We start from the raw sequence: 20,355 nt of genomic DNA, 5'->3' as shown, positions 1-20,355 counted from the left end.
TTTTATTGAAAGGATTTTGAGGTGATGATCAGCAGGTTTAGGGACCCTCCAAAGAAAGGGCTTCACATCTCAACAAGTTGTTCTGATCTCAAAAGTTTTGGTGTCTCTTCCCCTTCATTGGTAGAACAGAAATCCTCCGTTAAAGACAGCAGGAGGTAACAGACAGGTTCAACACAAACCTTGGGAAAGCTGATACTGAACTGTACAGAGGATTGACAACCTTGAATGTAGTTTTTGTTTACTTTTAAAGAAAATTATACAGATCTTTTACAGTGGAAGTAAACAATGGGGCAAAGCTCTAACTGTTAGGACTTTCATCATGTTGTTTTTGCTTTCAAACATTATTGCTAAATTCAGACAGGAAAGGGCCCTTTTGACCAACATTAGACTAACTTGACGGTGATTTAGAGGACTGACAGCATGGAATGTGTTCGGGGGAACATTTAATCTGGCTTTGATGACAACAAAAAAAGTTGTGTCAGCGTTATATAACAGGCATTAGTTAAAAAAAAAAACAGGGATATAAAGGTGGATATTTCATATAGGAGCCCTTATTATTCCTCAATCAGACGTTGTCTGAGGAGCAGCATCACAATAATTCATGTAAAAATAAAAAGTATTATCACATTCATCACCTAGTGTCCTTGTTGTGTTTGATTGTCGGCTTCTGAGACACAACAGGTTCAACCTTCGACCAACCAAACCCCCGTCCTTGTTTTGCATCTGTATGAAAATAATCTGTCATAGTGGACTGTGCAAAAGAACCTATAAGTAGGAGAGCTTTGTTGGTTTATAAGAGCTTAAACAAGAAGGAATTATTCACAGATAATTTCTATTATCAAAAACAACATTAAGTCATAAAACAAGTAAGTCACATGTAGCCTCAGCTCAGGTGGGGCCAGTGTCATGGCGTCTGTTTATCAAATTATGGCACATAAAAAAATAACAGCCTCTCTATCCCATCTAGCTCTCTAGCTCTATAAAGTAAGTAGAACCTTAAATAAACACAGATTGTGTTATCTGTATGCATTTCTGATTAGTTTGGTTTCAGCACTGAAATATGACATTCATGCCATTTTGTCACCGTTCTTCATATTGCACAGAATTGTCAAAACTATGATCTTAACCCCAAACTACTTAATAACATTAATAGATCCTCTCACAGCTAAAATGTTAAACAAAAACAAATGTTAAATCAAATCAAAATGAGTTAGAAACATTTACAGGAAAGCTTGATGTCTCAGGGTTTGTTCAGTGTGGGAATCTCTGTAGCAGAACACATGGCTGTGCTGCTGAGGAACTGATCAAGCTGCAACTTTCAACTTTTCTGGCAGAAACATTCCTGAGTTTCCTGCTGTGAAATATGCTCTCCTCCCCAGCTGCTCTTACCAAAACTGCAGAAGTGCTAAAATGAACTCTGGGCAGACGTGGCTCAATCTGCTGAGATGATCGTATGACAGCAGAAATCAAACGGTCTGAGATGCTCAGTGAGAATCTCTCTTTCAGTCCAAATATCAGACACTTAAACAAAAAAACCGACCAGACAGCCACAAATGTAAAAATATTACTAATGCCCTTATTATTGATGATGTCAATTAGCACTAGACCTTGACAGATAATAAAAGCAAAGAAACAATGGATGTAGAGTGGAAGAAAGGTGCATAGGCTGGCATTCTTTGACACTGAAATGGAAATATGGTTCCTTGGTTCTCTAGAAAAGCTCCAGATTGAACATTCATAGTGTTAGCAGGCAGCTAGCTCAGGCCACCTCTGATATTTCTTAATATCATTTCATTGACATCTCCTGTAACAGAGTAAAGGTTAAGTACCTTGAGGAACACAATTTAAAAAAACTAAAAAAAAAAACAAAAAAAGACTCCCTACATGAAGTACCATAAACCATTTCTATCTGCACCATATCTTCAAAGGTGCATGGTCCCACACTTCTGAGCATCAAACCAACCAAACATGTACGCTTTCTCATAACATTGTCTTTTCACAGCGCAGTTCCCTTTAGCTCAGCAGTTTTTACAAGTCGGTGACCAGGTCGTACAAACTGCTGCCTCGTGTGTCAGTTTGCCGTCACACTACATTGATGCAGTTTCCAGCGCCTGCCGTCGCCCTCTTGCTGCAGTAGGTGAAGCCGCTGTGATTGGTGGAGGAGCCGTTCATGTGTGATGACTTCAGCTCCATCTGGCAGGCGGCGATGGCTGCGTTGAGCTCAACCTGAGCACGATGCACGACGTAGAACATCAGGCCGATGCTGATGACGATCTGCAGGTGGCAGAGACAAAGAAGTGACATTACGTTAGAGTAGGTGTGGTCTATTTTACATTTCAAAATCCTCCTATCATTAAAAAGAAGCAATCAAAAAAACAATGCATCTACACTCCAGTGGAATAGAGCCACGAACTCAAATGTTTGTTTCATCAGGAATGATCACTGTGTACAGATTAACAAACACAATTACCTTCTTCATCTTTTATTCTTTTCTTGCATGCATGTTCCTTGCAAATGTGGCACCATTTTTAAGGGAAATAAACAGGCTTTCTGACGATGTAAGATTTATTTCCAAGACGCGGTGTTACAACTAAGAAATAATCTAACAGACACAAATTTCCTTACTTTTTCTGCTAAATTTAGTAAGCTACTTAGGAAATTGGCAAATCAAACTCTACATCAGGTTTATGTTATCATCAGACAACAAGAAAACTTCATTTATAACGAGAAAAAAGGCAGACACAAGGCTGTAAAAAATTGTTTTTATGAAGATATCGCCATCTGTCGGACTGAAGAGCTCAGTATCCTCTAATAATTAAATTAAATGGATATAAAACATACATATGATACATACATATAGTTGGGCACTGCCACAATATATTAAATTTTCATCTGAAAGTTTCCAGAAATATTTAAAAACTTGTTGAAATGTTTAATTGGAAAAACAGATAAAAATGTTTAACCACATTTTTCAGATTTTTTAATTTTTCTTTTGAGTTATAGAAACTTATGGAAAGAAACTTGAAAATATTCTTTGGGGAACTTGTGTAAAATTTCAAGAAAAAAATTGTTTCAAAATTAAAGGTGCAGTGTGTAAAACTGGGCATATAAGCATCATCTAACAGTCAGATTCTAGACAACAATGCCATGGAGGGTAGCTTCCCTCTCTATTAAAAAAGGGTAATTCCAATTTGATAAAAAAACAACAATTTCACTTTTATCTTTATAACAAAAGTTATTTAGATTGACCTCTTGATAGATATTATGTTTTATTTTAACCAAGTTTGTTCTGCTGAATGCTACAAAGCTAAATATTACACAATATTTACCTTTAAAGTAGCATTCAGAAAGTTTAAAAATTGTATGAAACTTTTAAGCGAGATTTTTTAAGGAATCGTAGGCTTTCATCTGAATATTTTAGAAATATTTATTGTTACAATTTAAATATAATAAATAATAACAATAATATATAAATAAAATATTTTTAGTAGATTTTACTTAAAAAAATATAGAAGCATTCAGATGTTCATATTTGAAAATTTTATTTGGGGATTTTCAGAAACTTTAACTTTTTATTTGGAATAGTTGGAAAAATAAAAAATATTATTTTTTCCAAACTAAAGTATTATTTCAGGAAATTTTAATAGAAAATATTTCATCAGAATTTATTGGGTTTAATTTAAAATTTTGAAGCATTTAGATACTTGTTTAACCAAGTTATTAGACCACCACCCAAAGTAAGGTTTATGCCACAGCTGCCCTAAATTAACAGCATTGGTAATTACCAAAATCATTTTATGTTTCTGCAATGGTTAATAAACCAATATGTAGAAGCTCTTTAACCGAAAGGATATTTTTAATGCTAAAATATAACTATTATTACTATCCATGAATTTTCAAATTTACTGATTTACAAAAAAACTAAAAAAATGGTAAAGCACATAATTAATTCTTGATTAATATTTAAATTATAGTTCTTTACTTGCATTCCTGCACAGAAAAAAAAAGTTTTAGAGCTTGAATGTTATGCTTGATTAATTTCTGACTTCTCAGAGAAGCCCAGTGAGCCAGTTCAAATTTGGGTATAAAAAGGTGAATTCAGTTTGAAATTCCTTATTCCTGTTCAAAATGGTAAAACCTGGATAGCTCACTGAAAATGAAAGAGTCCGCATTAAAGCACTTCATGATGCTGGATGGTCTCTGAGACTAATATTACAGGTGGTCTAATAAATTTGTTAATCACTGTATGTCACTGAAAATTTTGTAAACATACAGCTATTGCATAAAGTTCATTTTTGATGCATCACATCACTGAGAGATAAGTGAGCTCTGCTATCTCTTTCCCATCACATGTAAAAAAAAAAGGCATGTTTACAAGTAGTTAACATTTGGACTAACAGCATTTCCTTCTGCATGAAGCATGGATACCTCCTTAATCCCAAACTGACCCTTATCCTCAGACCCATGCAAACACTCCCTGATCTCTGAGAAACTGTGAGGATTAAATGAAGCTGAACAGGTGTTAGGAACATGGTGCCAGCTTCAGACGACCTTTGGATGAGCTGAACAGCACTGTGGAGAAAGTTAATTATCTACATAAGGCTTAACTTGCTTACGTGCAGGTTTCATGTTACTATAAACTAAGGAAAGGAGCAGATGTGGAGTCTTTGCACTAGGATTAAGTTTGACCAACTTTGTAGACAAGATCTACCCTAAATGGAAAAAAAAAACGGACACACAAAACATGTCACTGAAGACTGAATGGTTTCCAGAGCTGGTCATCACCTTATACAGAACTCGGCAAACATTCCGAACATGGGCAGTGCCAAAGAAGCAAGTTTTTCCTGTTGTTATCTCAATAGTCTGACGGACTATCAGACAATGTTCATAGTCAAACGAGATTCAGTGTTTGTGTTTTTACAGGGACAAAAAACAATTCAATGCCTGGCACATAGGCATTTTCAGGTATAAAAGCTAGAGCAGAATATTTTCACAAATATGTGTAACAGACTTTCACACATTAAACAAAAACAATCAGCTCACCTGCAGGCTGAACACAAAGTAGCCACTGACGCTCTGCTCAGCGATGACGTCCTCCATGGTGCGAAGCGTCGTGCCCAGGTAAGAGTTGAGGAGCTGTGTGGGCAACAGACCCACAGAGGAGGCCACCAGGTAGTTTGGCAAGGACACGTCTGTGATCTGAAATGAAATACAACAGAATGATTTCAAAACAGTGGAAAATCACTTTACAGCATTTCAGTGATACAGTGAGAAAGCTTACACTAAAGCTGAAATCAGTCCTTTATCATCTTAGATCAGAGTCAAGGCTCAGCCATGTTTCTCACATTACATTTCATCAGAATCTAATAATTAATTCGGAAATGATATTGAACTTTCCTTATGTATTTAGGTTAATCTTAGATCAGTGGTAAATTACACAAAGAATAATTATTATTTAAGAACTTAAACTCATTAGTATAACTCTGTGGCAATAGACATTTACTGCATATAAACGCAGATAAAGAGACCATTTACCATTTCAAGTACTAGGTTAAAGTACAACCTAAGGAACTCGCACTTCATTAATACTCTTCAATGTTCTGCTGCTTAAACTTCTTCTCTGCTATATTCAAAAATATTTCAACAATGTACCTCAATATTTAGCAGCTTCAGTAATATTTTTAGATTAAAACCCCTGGGAGGTCCTTGGACGGTTATGAAACTGAGCAAAATGAATACTGATGCCTCTCCAGGATCTCTAAAAGCAGTTCAACTTTCAGTGACAAGATTCACAATTTCAATGAAAATTAAACCAACCTTTTTTGTCTCTAACGTCCAATTTAAAGATAGTCTTTATTTGTTTTTTTAATCAGCAGTTCCTTTAGAGAGATATTTCTCATCTAAAGTTCTGAAGTGATTTCTTGAAATGACTCAGGTAATTAAAGTTTCAAGACAAAGAATAAACCACCATAATAAGTCATTTTATAGACACTGGATCCAAAGGTGAAATCTTTAACCCTTTTTACGAGTGTTGTAGGGATTCTATGCCTGTATTTGTAAGTAAAGGAAAGTGGAAACAGGGAAGAAAGAGAAAGAGAGCGAGAGAGTGAGGAATGACGCACAGGAAAGAAGCCAGAGATCAGACATGAACCCAGGCCACCAGCCGTGAGGACGACAGCCTGTGTACATGGGGCATTTGGACATGAGCACTAGGCTTAAAAACCTGTACGAATTTTCTGTCACATTCATTACAGGCCAATCAGAGCGACAAAATCAATGACACAGTGGGCAAGCGCAGCCCCAGGGGGCTCACCAGGCAGCAGCCATCATTTTTCACCATCGGTGGAGCCAGCTGGTGAATCAATCTCATGCCAAGGCAGTGGCGAGAAGAGCAAAAACACCTTTTCCACAACGAAAGGCTTTCAGCGTGATTCTGTTTCTTTTTTAATTAAAAAATATTGTCCCAAACAACGTCTATAACTAAATCCAACCTCAACTCTTCACTGGTCACCATTGTTTTCTGACTTGCAGTAAAACTAAATCACATTCATAGCAACTGCCTCGTCCTCCTTAAATGATGCTGATTGGTATATTTATTCTCAGACGAGGCACAAACCTATACGCTTTTATAGCTTTTTTTTAGCTCTCTGCATGTTGGAGTTGCTGATAGACAAGCATTGAATCTTAGCAATCTATCAGCTCAGCAAGGTTACCTCCTATGATCTCTTAGGCTGTGTTTAAAATGATGTGAATATGCTGTTTTAGAGTAGTGTCTAAATTCTAAGTGCAGTGGTACACACTCCATAGTGCACTAATTCTATCCTACAATGCATTGTGAAAAACTAGAGAAGAACTGATGTCACTAGCCCAGCAATATTTACCACTATGCATTGCAGTTCAAAGCTTTAACAAACTTTGAAAGCGTTAGGAGGAGCACACCATGTTACACACCATACCATGTATCCTAACTTTCCAGTCAAAAGACTTCAATAGACAGACACTTTAACTTCGATACGTGAGGTATGTTTGGTTGCAGATAGTAAAAAACATGATGATATTCAAATCATTCCATTTGTTATAAAGTATTTTGGTGTGGTTGTACTGGCCCTTTCTTAAAGAGTCGTCTTACTAACGTTGAACTATTTTGGAAGAAGAGACAAAATCATCATGAAAATCATCATCAAAGAAAAAGTGCAGCAAATTTGGCTTCAAAATATGACCTGACATGATCAAGTCAGCAAAAAAATTTACAACATGACATCAGATGTCTAACCAAGTGTCTCATTTCATATCTCATTACAACCACTAAATATAAACAAGCGTCTGTGTCGCGGGTACCCTTGATCCCTTGATTACGTGATGACATAAGTGGATGTGTGCTAGTGCCAGGGTGGATGTGACCTTGGCTCTGTGTGTACTGTGACCATACTGTGGTTGATAGTGGAGAGTCGGGGGCCAAGGCATGTTACTGCAGACACCACAGCCTGATCCATAGTCTTATCATTAGTTTGTTCCAGTCAGAGTGTCCCTGCAGTGAAACTGTCGATCCTCACCCCTCTCCTGCTATCTTACACTGATAAAGAGTTATAATTCTTGGGACACTGACGTTATGAAATCTAAGCTAATGTTGCTATCAAGCTACATAGCTCTGTATGCATCATGAAAAAAGGCCGTTCTCCTTGAAAGACTAGTGCTCATGTGTCCACACTATGTGTCAACACAGTCCAAACGCCTTCAGCTGATCTCTGAGACATGACGTGAGCAAGGGAGGGCTGCAGAAGAAGAAAGAAGAGGAATGCAGTGTCTTTAGTTGTGAAGCACATGTCCTCTGAAGTCCCTCCACACCCAGGCATGCAGCTGTCTAACACATGGCCAGGGGAAGGGGCTATTTGGTCGTTTTTTTTCTTTTTTTTTTTAAATATCTGCGCAGAGAATTCACACTGAACTTCCCACTCAATTCTGCACACCACATTTTCAAGATAATCTGCAAATCTAAGTGCAAAACACCCCATCCTCAGCTTGACCTGATTTATACACAGCAACAGCAATGCAGGTCTGAGTTTGTGCTCGTAAACAAAAAGAAGAGAGGTAACTCGACTGCATCATAAATTATAGGAGTGACTCCGGGATGCTGTATTCCCTCTCTTATCCGGACAAATGCAGGGTTGGTGTGTGCATGTCCTATTAATCACACAGTGATTGTCCAGATAGCTTCATCAGCTCATTATAGCAGCATTAGATCGCTGTGATACATTTGAGTAGGGCTTCTTTGTTTGCAAGGTATATGCAAACTATTTTTCCAGAGCTGTCCTACTGTTTTGCAAACTGCTGCAGTCTTTGAGTCGTTTCAGGTTACCTGCTATAATGTAGCACCATCGACTTCAGCAGAAAGAAGCGTGGGGCATGGTGAAATGTAGCCTCGTCCACAGAAAGTGCTTACCAAGGGCAGAGCAGACAATACATAACTCCACCACCAGCCAGCACAGGCCAAGAGGTACCCACCCACTGTTCGTTTGAGCTTTTGTCATAGACAGTAAGATCATAAAGATACAGAATCAGGAAGATGTAATAATGAGTCTCCAGTTAAGATGGGTAACAGTGTACAGGGAGACGCGGGGAGTGAATACGGAGCAGAGGATGCAGGTGAACCCAGGGATTCGGCTCATTAGCCTGCTTCTGTCAGCTGGCTAAACTCCCAACTGAAGGCAGCACTCTGACATTAGCTTCTCAGACTAGAGGGAAGGTTTGAGATTTGTGCATCATGAGGCAAAAGCCTGACCCCCCCTTCCCCCACCCCCAAAACTTCAAATCATTAGCTTTGTTGAATGTTAGCACTGCACTTAAACAGATATCAGAGATATGTCAATTAACAGAGTCAAAGATTTCACCACCACAGGTTTTAAGAAAGTAAAATCTATGTTGATTTTTTGATATATGTATCAAAGAGTAAAAGAGCTTTTGAAAAAACGACATCTTTTTCACATGACAGGTATGTAGGAATAAGGATACCAACATGTAAATGTAGTCCAGGCCTAAAACTTTAGTTAAATAGTGTCAGTCTAAACTTCACAGTCTTCAATATCAGAGATGTTATGATATTAAAATATCACATAATGATGATCATAACCTAAAACATCACAGCTATGAGTATTATCACAGATTGTTATAAATTGCCTCAAATCTCCAAAAATTACAGATTCATCATTTAAAATCATTTAATGAAGTTTGGCATTAAAAACACTTTGGGGGCGTGGATGGGATGGTGGTTTAAAGGTGTGCCTCTGGCTCTGCCCTATGTATGTGAGCGGCCTGGGTTCAAGCCTGGCATGTCTTTCCCCCACTTCCTTCTTGTTTCTGACTCTATCCACTGTCCTTTATGAGTAGACGGATAAAAGTAAAAAAAAATAGATGTATTAAAAAACACTTTAGGTCAAATTAGCAGCACAGAGACTGTACACTTTTAGTTTATAAAAAAAAAGCCCATTAAAAGTAAACATGAGATCTTTATCTATGTGCATTAACATTGGGTTTGCCAAATATCAAAATATACCAACTGTGCGCTTACTTGAAGTTTGTAACGAAATACACAGCAAGTCTTCTTGTATCTGGTTAGATACTGAATAATCTTTATCAAAATTTAAATTACAAAACATGCTTTTCTTTAAAAATTTTGAAAATATTACATATAATTGTTCTAATCCAATAATACTTAATGCTTTGAAGGCATGGAGGTTATTGTACATCTTGAGGGAAGGTCTTGAGAGAAACTAGGAGACTTATTTCAGAATAGTGGCCTAATAATACTCATTTAAACAATTAAGAAATACAAACCAACTCTCAAAACAAGATTTTTTCCATTTCTCACAACATTGTATTGTATACAGGCATTGTATGACCCAGATTACAAACCTCATCTATCCCCCTGAAATATCTGTTATTGAGAAAGTGTCTTTGAGCTCTCTCTATAATGTAATGTGTGACATTTCACCTACTGAGACACAGGGGGTTAAAGGTGTGTGGGAGTTATCAGTGATTTACCATTGATGAGGAGGCACATGATGGGAAAATATTTGGAGACAAGCCTAAAAGATTTCAATATGCTCTCGAACAAAGTCAGTTCAGTACTTACAATGTATTTAATAATCACAATCAAGATAAAACAAAACTGATTACAATGTAATTAATAGGGTCAATTGTTTGGTTGAAAAGCTTTTGATCGACCAAGATCACCCTGGTCGGCGAGTCGCAATTTACTTGTTTGAAGTGGTGACATTTAGAAACACGTGTCTTTAAGTGTGTATAATGGGGTTTTTCAGCTAAGTGCAGTCTCATTAGTTCCTCCATTATCTCTAAAGCAGTGGTTTCCTAAAGATGTCGTCTTTGTAGTAGGGTTGTCAAGATATTTTTATTACATTCAAGTAAAAATCAAACTATATCCATACCTGTATAGATACCACAGCAACAGAAATCCATCTTCTAGACAGCCAATGGTGGATACTCTTGGTTTAGTTACCAAAAGTAGCTGGAAAACTTCTGCCTACTGTCTTCATTGTATATATGGACTTGCAATGTTTCACTACTGAGATTTGTGTCATTTAGACAGCGATCTCTCCACCTATAGCAGCAACTTCTGTTTAATGACTGTTTAGCTGAAATCTTTCAAAGCTTTTGTATTTTTCAATGTTATATAAAATTTAGATATCTTTACATTCACAATTTTCATTTGCTTGTTAGAAGTAAAGTTATGTAAATACATTAAGAAGCTATTAACTTTAACACTGAGAGAACCAGGGGCTACATGTGAAACTTTCTGAACAAAACAGGTATGGATATCAGGCTGTTAGATCTGTATGTCACAGCAACATCAGGCTCCAACAAAAAACTTTGCTCCAAGTGCAGGAGTACGTGTATAAAACCTAGAGCTCACTGATGTCTACTTGGCTCTTGAGTAAAATTATGCCAAAGGGAACCGTCTCATGGGCATGGTTAGAGTCAAAGCTGTATTTCAAAGACAAACAGCTGTCATAAGTTGAATCTAGCAGCAGGACTACAACAAATACAACATGGCATACAACCTAACATGACCCACTTCTGTAGCACCTGTATTCAAGCTGCTGGAAAGCCGACATCCCCTTCCACTAAGTGTCTGTTTGCTTTCTTCACTTGATAATGACCCAGAGCAGACTTAAAAACAGTATTTCACAAGGCTGTCAATTATCCTGCCGTTTAATTTGACCCTTGCAGACAGATTGCAGCAGCAGCAGCAGCGACAGTGACGGCAACATGACAACACAGTGTAAATGTGTGTCCCTTTGACTTTGACACCTCATTTTCACCTCCTCACCGAGGAACTGTAAATGCAATGTTGTAACTACCTTTAAAGCCCGATCTTGGCATGTGAGGGACCGCTCAACCTTTGGACACAGAGCTGTGTCCCAACCATGAAGCGGAAAGTATGAAACAACGACAAATAGAACAGAAGCCATTTAAGTCAGTCAGGCAAGAAGAGACCATCTGCTGGGTTTGGAAGTCAAGTCCTGCTCCAAGAAGAAATCATTTCACAGGTGGACAGTTTACCACGGCGAGGTAGAAACAAGAGGAATTAGAACTATTTAGCTTTTAAAACTCCCCTTTTCTTAATTTTAAGCTTTTATAAATCCTTTATCATATTGCAAAGGACTTAAAGAACAACATGTGCAGGAACTGGGTTCTTTAAGAGTTAACAGTTTAAGCAGACATAGAGTTAGGCAGTATAACAATGGTGGATTGTGCTGGCTTTTTAATTGACTTAACTTAATTTACTTAACAGATAACAAATGCATTATCTCCGCTTTCATGGTCAGCTTCACACGTCAGCCTCAATTATCCTTTCCTCAGTGTTCAGCTCTAATGTCAAGGCCTGAGCTTTTAAATTCGAGATGCTTCTCAGATAACAAACCATAAGTCATCCACAAGGGTAGCAGAAATGTTTTGTGAAAGCCGGGCTTGTTGTAGCTACAGTCAGCTGATTCCTGGGATGATCCAACTCAGTGCTGTCAAATGACTGTGACTAATAATCAGCAGCTGATTTAATGTGTTCACACTTTAGAGAGTAATCCCAACTTTGAACAGATAACCGTGATGATCTCATGTCAGAAAAGCATAATGTATTGTAACTTAATATTTAATGAGCTACAGCTCATAGGACACATGGATTTTACAAGTGAACCACAGTATTAATAAACTTACTTATATTTAAAAAAAAATCTTCGTCTATAAATGCAGCCAGAGCTTAATCTTGCAATGCAAATGGTTTGACCAGATCCCATGTCTGTCATAAGGCAGATCCATCTTGCTAAGCTTCAGCTGGTAAGCTTGTTCCCAGTCAGTGAGCGGTCAGACCCATCAGCATTATTTGAGGTTTTTGTCACTCTGATTGGCTCCTAACAGGAAGAGCCTTTGTCCAATCACTTTCTTAGTATTTTTAAGGTTCAACCCTTCCCAAGCACAATCTATGGCAGGGGTGTCCACTGAGGGCCACATACAGACATTTAAAGCGGGGGCATTTTCATATACTGCATAGTGAGGATATTAATATTATAACTAATCTAATGTAGGTTAAGATTGGCTAATTGTTTGCTAAAATGGCTAGTTAATGCCTGACAATGTGAACAGCCAATGATTTTAAGGATTTTGGGGAGGCCAATCGGATTTCAGGGGGCCCTGGTCGGACCTGGCCATCACTAGCTCCACCCCTGGAAATCAATAGGGGTGTTATAAATAGTGATATTGTTTTTATTTTGGTTGCCGATATGTTAACATTTCACAGTGTGGACTTAATTTGGTAATGAAAAAGAAAAACATCAATAAAAACTTCTTGCCAAAATGTTTTTTTTCTTTTACAGAATTAGCATGACAGCACTGCCTAGTGCTGAAACTAAGAAACTAAGAAGTACAATACAGTCAAGCACAAGCTTCATGTTCAACAGTCTATCTGGTATGTAAGGTTAGCGAATATTAACAAACTACAATCAGAGTGCACCCCTATAATGAACGATAAGAAATATTAAAAATGCTATTTAAGTTTATAAATGTATTTCCTAATTTGTCAACAGTATCAGGACTGAAGTGTACACTCAACCAGTGAGATCTGACTATTGATGGATGAATTGTTGAACAAGGTTTCTAATAATCTGCCAAATTATACATACGTTAATAGTTTTTGATACCACCTTTTATGAAAGCACAAAATCTCCTTTTATAGAAATGACTGACAGTTTCAAAAGAAGGACTGAAGTTTTAAAAATACACTTGAGCTCTTCAGTCATATTTTTAACCAAAACCTGCGGCATGCAAAAGAGGCAGTACAGTGGTAGTCTGATCAAGTTCACAGGCTGGTTTAACAAGTTATATTAACACTGTGTGAACTGCACTGCTATGTAGAGACTATATTTCTGTAGTTTGAACAATGTAGGAGGTTATTCAATACTGAGTGTCTAGGATGCCTGTTTTGCTGCCTCTGTATTAAAACAGGTCCTTACAGCTTTAAAAATCTACACAGCCTCTGTGATATTTATAACAGAAAGCTACCTCGAGGAAAGAGAGAGCACTCTCTAAGAAAGCAGAAAACTGTATTGGCTAACAGAATGTTCCAGTGTATTTGTGCAATTTAGACAGTATGAAGAAGTTGGCCTGCAATTGAAATCCTTGGACTTATTGTCAAAACAGGTAACCATGTGATTTTTAAGGGATGTAGAATATTATCAACATGATATTGGTATTAGCAGGTAGTAGCTTAAAAAGTCTATTATTGGTTTCAGCAGATATGAAAATTTCACCCAATTTACAATGATACATAGGCCAAATGAATATGTTTGTGAAGTTTAGGCTGGATCAACAGACATACGTCAGCTAAATTCTTTGTCTGCATTCAACCAAGTCTTTTAATCAAAAAGTATGTTTTAAGGATTGAAGTTTAGGATCTTAGGATGAACAAATCAACAAATTTCAGTCCTTTAAACACTCTCTAAAGAGAAGGAATGATTATAAATGAAGAAGACGTCAACTGACGTACAGTAGGTCTGTTGGTCCAGCCTACAACTCCTGGGAGAAATAGTGGTTGTAAATACCAGTAGAAATGCCGATATCATAGGATATCGTGCATCCCTAATATTAGCTGATATTACAGTACCATGATGATACTTTGATTTGGTTTAATTCAGGCCCAGCTAAGGATAATAGATGATCTCATAGGTCTATTCAATACAAACACATATACTCACAAAATACAACTACAGTAGGGTTTGACAGTTTTATAACAGAACTTTTGCCGGAGGAATAATGGTTTAAAAGAGTAAAAATGCAATCGGTACTTTTAAAGAAATAGAATATATCAGTATCCATCATTATGTCGCTATTTTATGGGTCAATGTTTCCATCAGTTAAAAGGAAAAGGATCAATCTTTGGAGTCAGGTCGCAGTCTAATTATCTGGCCTCAAATTTTGGAATCTGGTAATCTCAGCACTGACACAGGTAAGAATATATTTAATGTTTTTCGGATTATAGTGTGATGATGTTGAACTAATAACAAAGCTACAGCAAAATCACCAGGTCTCTATATAGCAGAAAAATACATCAGTCACCTCAGAAAACTTCCTGGGTTTGCAGCATGCAATTACTGGGCTTGTGAAACTCAGTTACGTCATTTTCCTTTTTCCTGCCTCAGGCCTGTGCATCAACTCCTTCATGCTCTGAGCTATAAATGCCTTTCAAGCTCCCCACTTTGCATCCACTTCTAGATGTTTGTACCACTGTTGTTTTTTTTCCCTGTTAACACTTGAATCCTTTCTTACCAGATATGTTTCCACAAACTAGGTCCAGTTTTCTAAAAGCTTCAGTTAGAGGGGAAATGAAAATATGAAACAAGCCGCTTTCTGGGGTGTTAATAGTTTTTAAACGAGCTTACTGCTTGTGAAATGAGATCTGTTGCTAGACAGCTTTGATTCCTTTACAACTATGGGGAGAATATCCTATTATTTTTGTGAACTCTGCACCTCCAAGCCAGTATTACTGTAGTTCATTTAGAGGAAATGCAATGCAGAAGAGTACATTTGAACAGCCTTAATTTGGTTGTTTTTATATATTTTTAGGAGACATGCTTGTGTGTGAAAGCAATAATACTGTACTAAGTATGTAATCTGGTGCATTTGTGAACAGTAAGGAGAGATTTTGCATCATTATAGCTTGCATATTCCTTTACATCTATGCCTGAATTTCTACATAACATTAGGTTCACCCTCAGGTCTTCATTCTTCATTTATGGCTCAATTACAATCAGCATAATAACATCTCTCATGCTGCATGAAACCCCAGCTGATTTCTACAATTCAGTTACACATCCCTCAGGCCGCAGAACATTTGGAGATATCAATGAGTTGACTGGGGAAGGTTATCAGCGATTATAAATTATTCATTGGATGCTTCAAGGTCAAGGGCCTCAGGTTAAGAGTGGGAGTGCAACAGAAAGCAGCAGCCTGATAATGTGGGTCACATACTGTTTGATGCCCTCACTAGTGCTTTCAATTAACCCTACAGAAATTAAACAACATATGCCATCATGACTGAATTGTGACAGTATTCAAGAAAAAAATGTTACTCAGTATACAAAGACTGAAACAAGAACTTATAAATGTAAAAATTATAGTTTAAATGTGAAAATAATTGGTGCCTTGAGGCTATAAAAGAGTCAGTTTCTGAGAGACGCTTCCTGCTTCTAGAAGAGGAATGAGTTTCAGCTCTCTGGAGACTAATTTAACATTTCTGTGTGTCTGCTTTTAAACTTTAGCTCTGAATATTAACATGAACGGTTCATTTGTAAGGTCCAATGTTTAAGATTCATCACAATTAAAACAATAAAAATCTACTGCAATTAAGGTCTTAAACGTTGGTTCTAATGTTTTTTTTTTACTAAAATTGCACAAATACACTGGCAATGTCTGGATATTCAGCCTTTCCTTCACTAGCAGCGACAACAGGTTATAAATATGACTGAAGGTCCTAAGTTTATTTTAAGCTTTGGTTCTTTTTGATACCATCACTAAAATAACAGATTGTTTTGTTCTGAACATGCAATTTTGACAACCTTCGTTAAATAGTTTGTGTCTCCTCCTTGAGATCAGTTTCTGGCCCTAATTCCCCCTGTGTGCTAGGTTACCCCATATCAGTATGTACAAATATTAGCCTAAAAAGGCAAATATGTGTATCGGACGATTTTAAAATTTCTACCAGTATTTACATCTGTTATTTTGACTGTGAATATCAGCATACATCAAGTCTAAATTTTTGCCATATATACTAATAAATAAGTGGTTTTAGGCTTGAACAACAGACTTTTATCAGTTGAGGTCATTTTCTTTATTTATCCTCAATCTTTAAACTTTAAAGTATGATTTAAGGACTACAGTTTTTCAATACATCAACTAACAGTGCATTTGCAATATGAGTCAAAATACACACAGTTAGTTTTTTTTTCTAAACTGATCAGCTCTAGTTGTGTGACTTCTTACAAGGCTGTAAGTAAAACAAATCAGTCAATTTACAACTGTGATTAAAATAAATAAATAAATAAATACATGTCATTCAAATTGATTCATGCACCAACTAATATAACCTAGCATATAGACCTGGCCTATCTTAAATTGTATTGATTATAGTAGAGAATGATTTATTTCATGTATTTGTTAAATAAATTCATACGATAAGGAAATTAAAAAAATAATCACATACTTATTTATCACAACATTTTTTTGGGGGGGCGACATTTGCACCAAAACTGATATAAATCTGCATTTTACGACTTTTAATTACCTCAAACAGACATCTGCTTTGAAAAATCTTTTCTTAGAAGCCGGTGCTTATGTGGCAGTGAAACCTAGTATCAGTAGGCTTCTACATCACAAACTCTATATAAAAGGTACAGTGTTACCGCCTCTATCTGACTTTACCATTCAGAGACCACTCCCATCCTCTCCTGCACCTGCACCGCCTCTGCCCCGTGAGCGGCGGCTTTAGTAACGTTTAGTAACGTTACCCAAACAGGTAGTGCTTAGGACCACCACGGTCCACCACCACTTCACAACCTGCTTCAGGGGACTCTGGAGGGGAAAAATCCTCCATCTCAAAAGATCGCTCTGTGGCAGCAGTGCTGCGGGACTCTGTGCCACTTTTCTGGCAAAGCGTCCTTTTCCCCTCCCTCCTCTTAGTATCTGTGGCTACCCAATCCGTCCCGGAAACCCGATTTGTACTGCGCATGTGCAAACGCGTCTACATTCGCTCGGCAGCCTATCGAAGCTAGGTTAGGTTTAGCATTTTAATTTCCACTGGTTAGATTTAGGGGTAGCTCATTGGGGTAGGTTTATATCTTAATTAATTAGCTTCCTGGGGTTAGGTTTAGCATTTATATTCCACTGGTTAGGGTTAGAATTCATTTATGTAGACGTGGATGTAGACGTGTTTGCACATGCGCAGTACAAATCGGGTTTCCAGGACGGATTGGGTAGCAACAGTACCAAACTGCTCGCTTTCTGTGCATTTCTTGAAATCTTGAAGTGGGCGGAGTTATCTCTGAGCTGGGGGTTCACTTACACTTTAAATAAGTGTGACACCTGTGTCCCTAAGGTAAAAAAATCCCCCCAATAAAGACTACCACAGAAATATTATGTAATAATGTATCATTCCAATTTTATTCTGACTATTATTAGTAACTTCAGTTTTCACCACACTTACCAATTATTCATTCTGTTTCAAAATTTGAACCCCTTAAATGCCATTTTTTTGTGATTAGAACTTGATTTTACCAAAGTTTTATAAGGGACCCAATTGTGGAGAACGAGCCTGACAGTGGAGGTCCACCACCAGACTGTCTAGTGACTCGGTCAGATGAGAGCCCAAGTGTCTTCAACAACCTTAACCAAGTCTGGTTGCCCCATTTAGGTCAAGCTTTGGATTACCTGGATGACTGAAAACGTACACATACATTTTTTTAAGATTCTGATTAAATATAATAGCTAAGAGAGACTGTCTGTCCTCAAACCCAGACCATTATACATCCAAATATAAATAAAAGAGATGTAAATCAAATAAAAATAAAAAAAATCTGACAGTACCATTTGGTCATATTAGATCACTGTCAGCTATATGGCAAACAATTCCTTGTTTGTTTCATCAAATGTCATACTGTTCCCGGCCTTTCTCTTCCTTATTGCCATTATAGCCATAAATCTTTCTATTTGTCGTTGTTGTTTCTGTGTGTTTGTCTCTCTGTGTCTTTCTGTCAGAAAGCCCAACACACAATAACAGCAGGCAGCTGTCTGGTTCTGTTCAAGTTTTCTGCTTGTTAATGGGAAGTTGTCACATTCATTTAACTTGAATGTTGCTAAGTCCTTTAGTCGTGTTGCATTATTCTTGGTTCTGTCAATAATATAGCAGAGTAGGCCTATACTATTTTATAACATTTGTTGTGGCTTTACAAAAAAGGTTGTGACTGATTGAAAGCTAGTTTCATACTCACCGAGAAAACTGCGTTTTGGAGCCCAAATGGTATGGGAGTGAGTCTTGCTAAGGCCACAACTTTGAGTCCACTTCCTCCCTCCACCACTCGGATGACAGCACTGAGCTGTTCGCTGTTGCCAACTTTGTTCAGCACCCAGTCTGTCAATAGTCGTTTGCACACTAGATGTGCCACAAAGGTCCCTATTAAAACTCCCACCATAACTAGTCCCATCCCCAGCACAAAGCCGTAAAGGTATCCAGCTGCCACATTAAGCACAATATAACCCCATCCACACGGGAACGACACGATAATCAAACCGACTATAAACAGCATGGCTCCCACAAAGCTGTCCAAGCTCTCCACCCAGAGCAGCAGGTCCTTGAGGTACTGACGCACCAGGGCGACCGAGGAGAAGCACACAGCAGTCAGGATGCATGCCAGCAGAGCGCTCTTGAAGCAGAAGGTGGTGATACAGCATGGGTGCCTGAACTCTGCGCTGCTGTTGCTGAAGGTTGTTCCCCCTGCGGCACTGATGACCTCAGGGTCCCCGTCTGACTTCCCAATGCCAGCCCCTGTCTCATCAAAAGCGCTGCATATCAGGATGTCGATTTTGTCACACTCATCTGTGGCAGTCCTCTGCAGCCAGCGGTTCAGCTGGATCTGTGCCTTACCCACCGCATGCTTCACAAGCTTGGTGAAAATGTGCATGCTCGAGGACCCCGACATTGACATTGTTGGCCCTCAGGTGAGCGCTGGGGCTCAGGTGAACTGCCTGACCTGGAGACAGCTGTGATGGTTGAGATTTCAGAACAGTCTTTACATCCAGAGCAAGTCCATGTCGAGAAACGTGTTTGTTGAGGCTCAACAGAAGAATTATCGTTGAGATTGCTTCAGCAGTTGTAACACATTGTTATGCAACTCTGAAGTGACACATAACGATGAAATCCGTCACTCTCCTTAGCCATCACCTAAACAGTACCGCTTCACGTTTATCTTGGGTACACCAGCTGGACACATCGCCAGTCCAATGGCTTGGAAGTGCCACTTTTGTCGTTTCTGCCTGAAACACTCGCCATTCTCCGTGTTTTTGCCCCAAGCGCAAGACAATATCGAGTCAAAGGATGGAGAGGGCTGTCAGGACAGGGATGTCAGTGACAAAACAACCAAACTCTCCTTTAGACTAGTATCTTAGTGCTCCCAAAATGTCAACTTGTTATGACTCCAGCAGTATCGCCATCCAGCTAACGGTAGCACCATGGTTAGCATAAATCACAGCACGGCTAGCCTCTACTGTCGTAAGCTAAATAACTCTGCGAGGAGAAAGTCCAGCGCTGCATTTCACAGAGTCCGCCGCCGTGGCTGGCCTCCTCGCCCGTAACTCTCGGACAACAGAGTGACAAAAATGGCACCGACGTCGTTTCTGACAAAGCCTCTTTGGCGTTTCACTGCTAGCTGGGTGGTGTTGTTGTTTCTCCCGTCGCCCTCCGTCCACAGTGGGAGCTACTGCTGCTGTTGTCGCTGCTGAAGCTTTTCGTACCGACCACTGTTTGTGTCCCAGAATGCCAAGTAACCCACGAGCACGTGACTATCCGTTTGACGTTCTTATCCAATCAGAGTGCCCCGTGTCTTATCGCGAGTTGTCCGCGGGGTTTCACTTCAAATTACGTTTGTTTTGGATCAATTAACTTCAGATGATTTTTACGTAACATTTATCCATGTGACACAATGGTTTCCAACCTTGTATTTATAGACTCGCACGATTTAGTTTTGCCTGTGGCTCTGAGCCACACACAGTCATCTAGATATTCTATCACTGCTCTTCCTC

At 38.4% G+C, this 20,355-nt stretch overlaps 1 protein-coding gene across 1 annotated transcript; it reads right to left on the bottom strand.

The window, feature by feature from the left end:
- Positions 1-221: 221 nt before the first annotated feature.
- tmem64 (transmembrane protein 64) lies at positions 222-20,076 on the bottom strand. The gene is made up of 3 exons (XM_041809521.1): positions 18,549-20,076; positions 5,044-5,199; positions 222-2,274 (listed from the first exon to the last, which is right to left on the bottom strand). Exons 1-3 carry the CDS (start codon positions 19,260-19,262, stop codon positions 2,083-2,085), a joined length of 1,062 nt encoding a protein of 353 aa, XP_041665455.1. The 5' UTR covers positions 19,263-20,076; the 3' UTR covers positions 222-2,082.
- Between the last annotated feature and the right edge of the window lie 279 nt (positions 20,077-20,355).

The sequence above is a fragment of the Cheilinus undulatus genome, linkage group 16 (assembly GCF_018320785.1).
Source record: "Cheilinus undulatus linkage group 16, ASM1832078v1, whole genome shotgun sequence".
Taxonomy (NCBI): domain Eukaryota; kingdom Metazoa; phylum Chordata; class Actinopteri; order Labriformes; family Labridae; genus Cheilinus; species Cheilinus undulatus.
The sequence above is the reverse complement of the archived record's forward strand: the minus strand, read 5'-3'. Positions and strand labels throughout refer to the sequence as shown.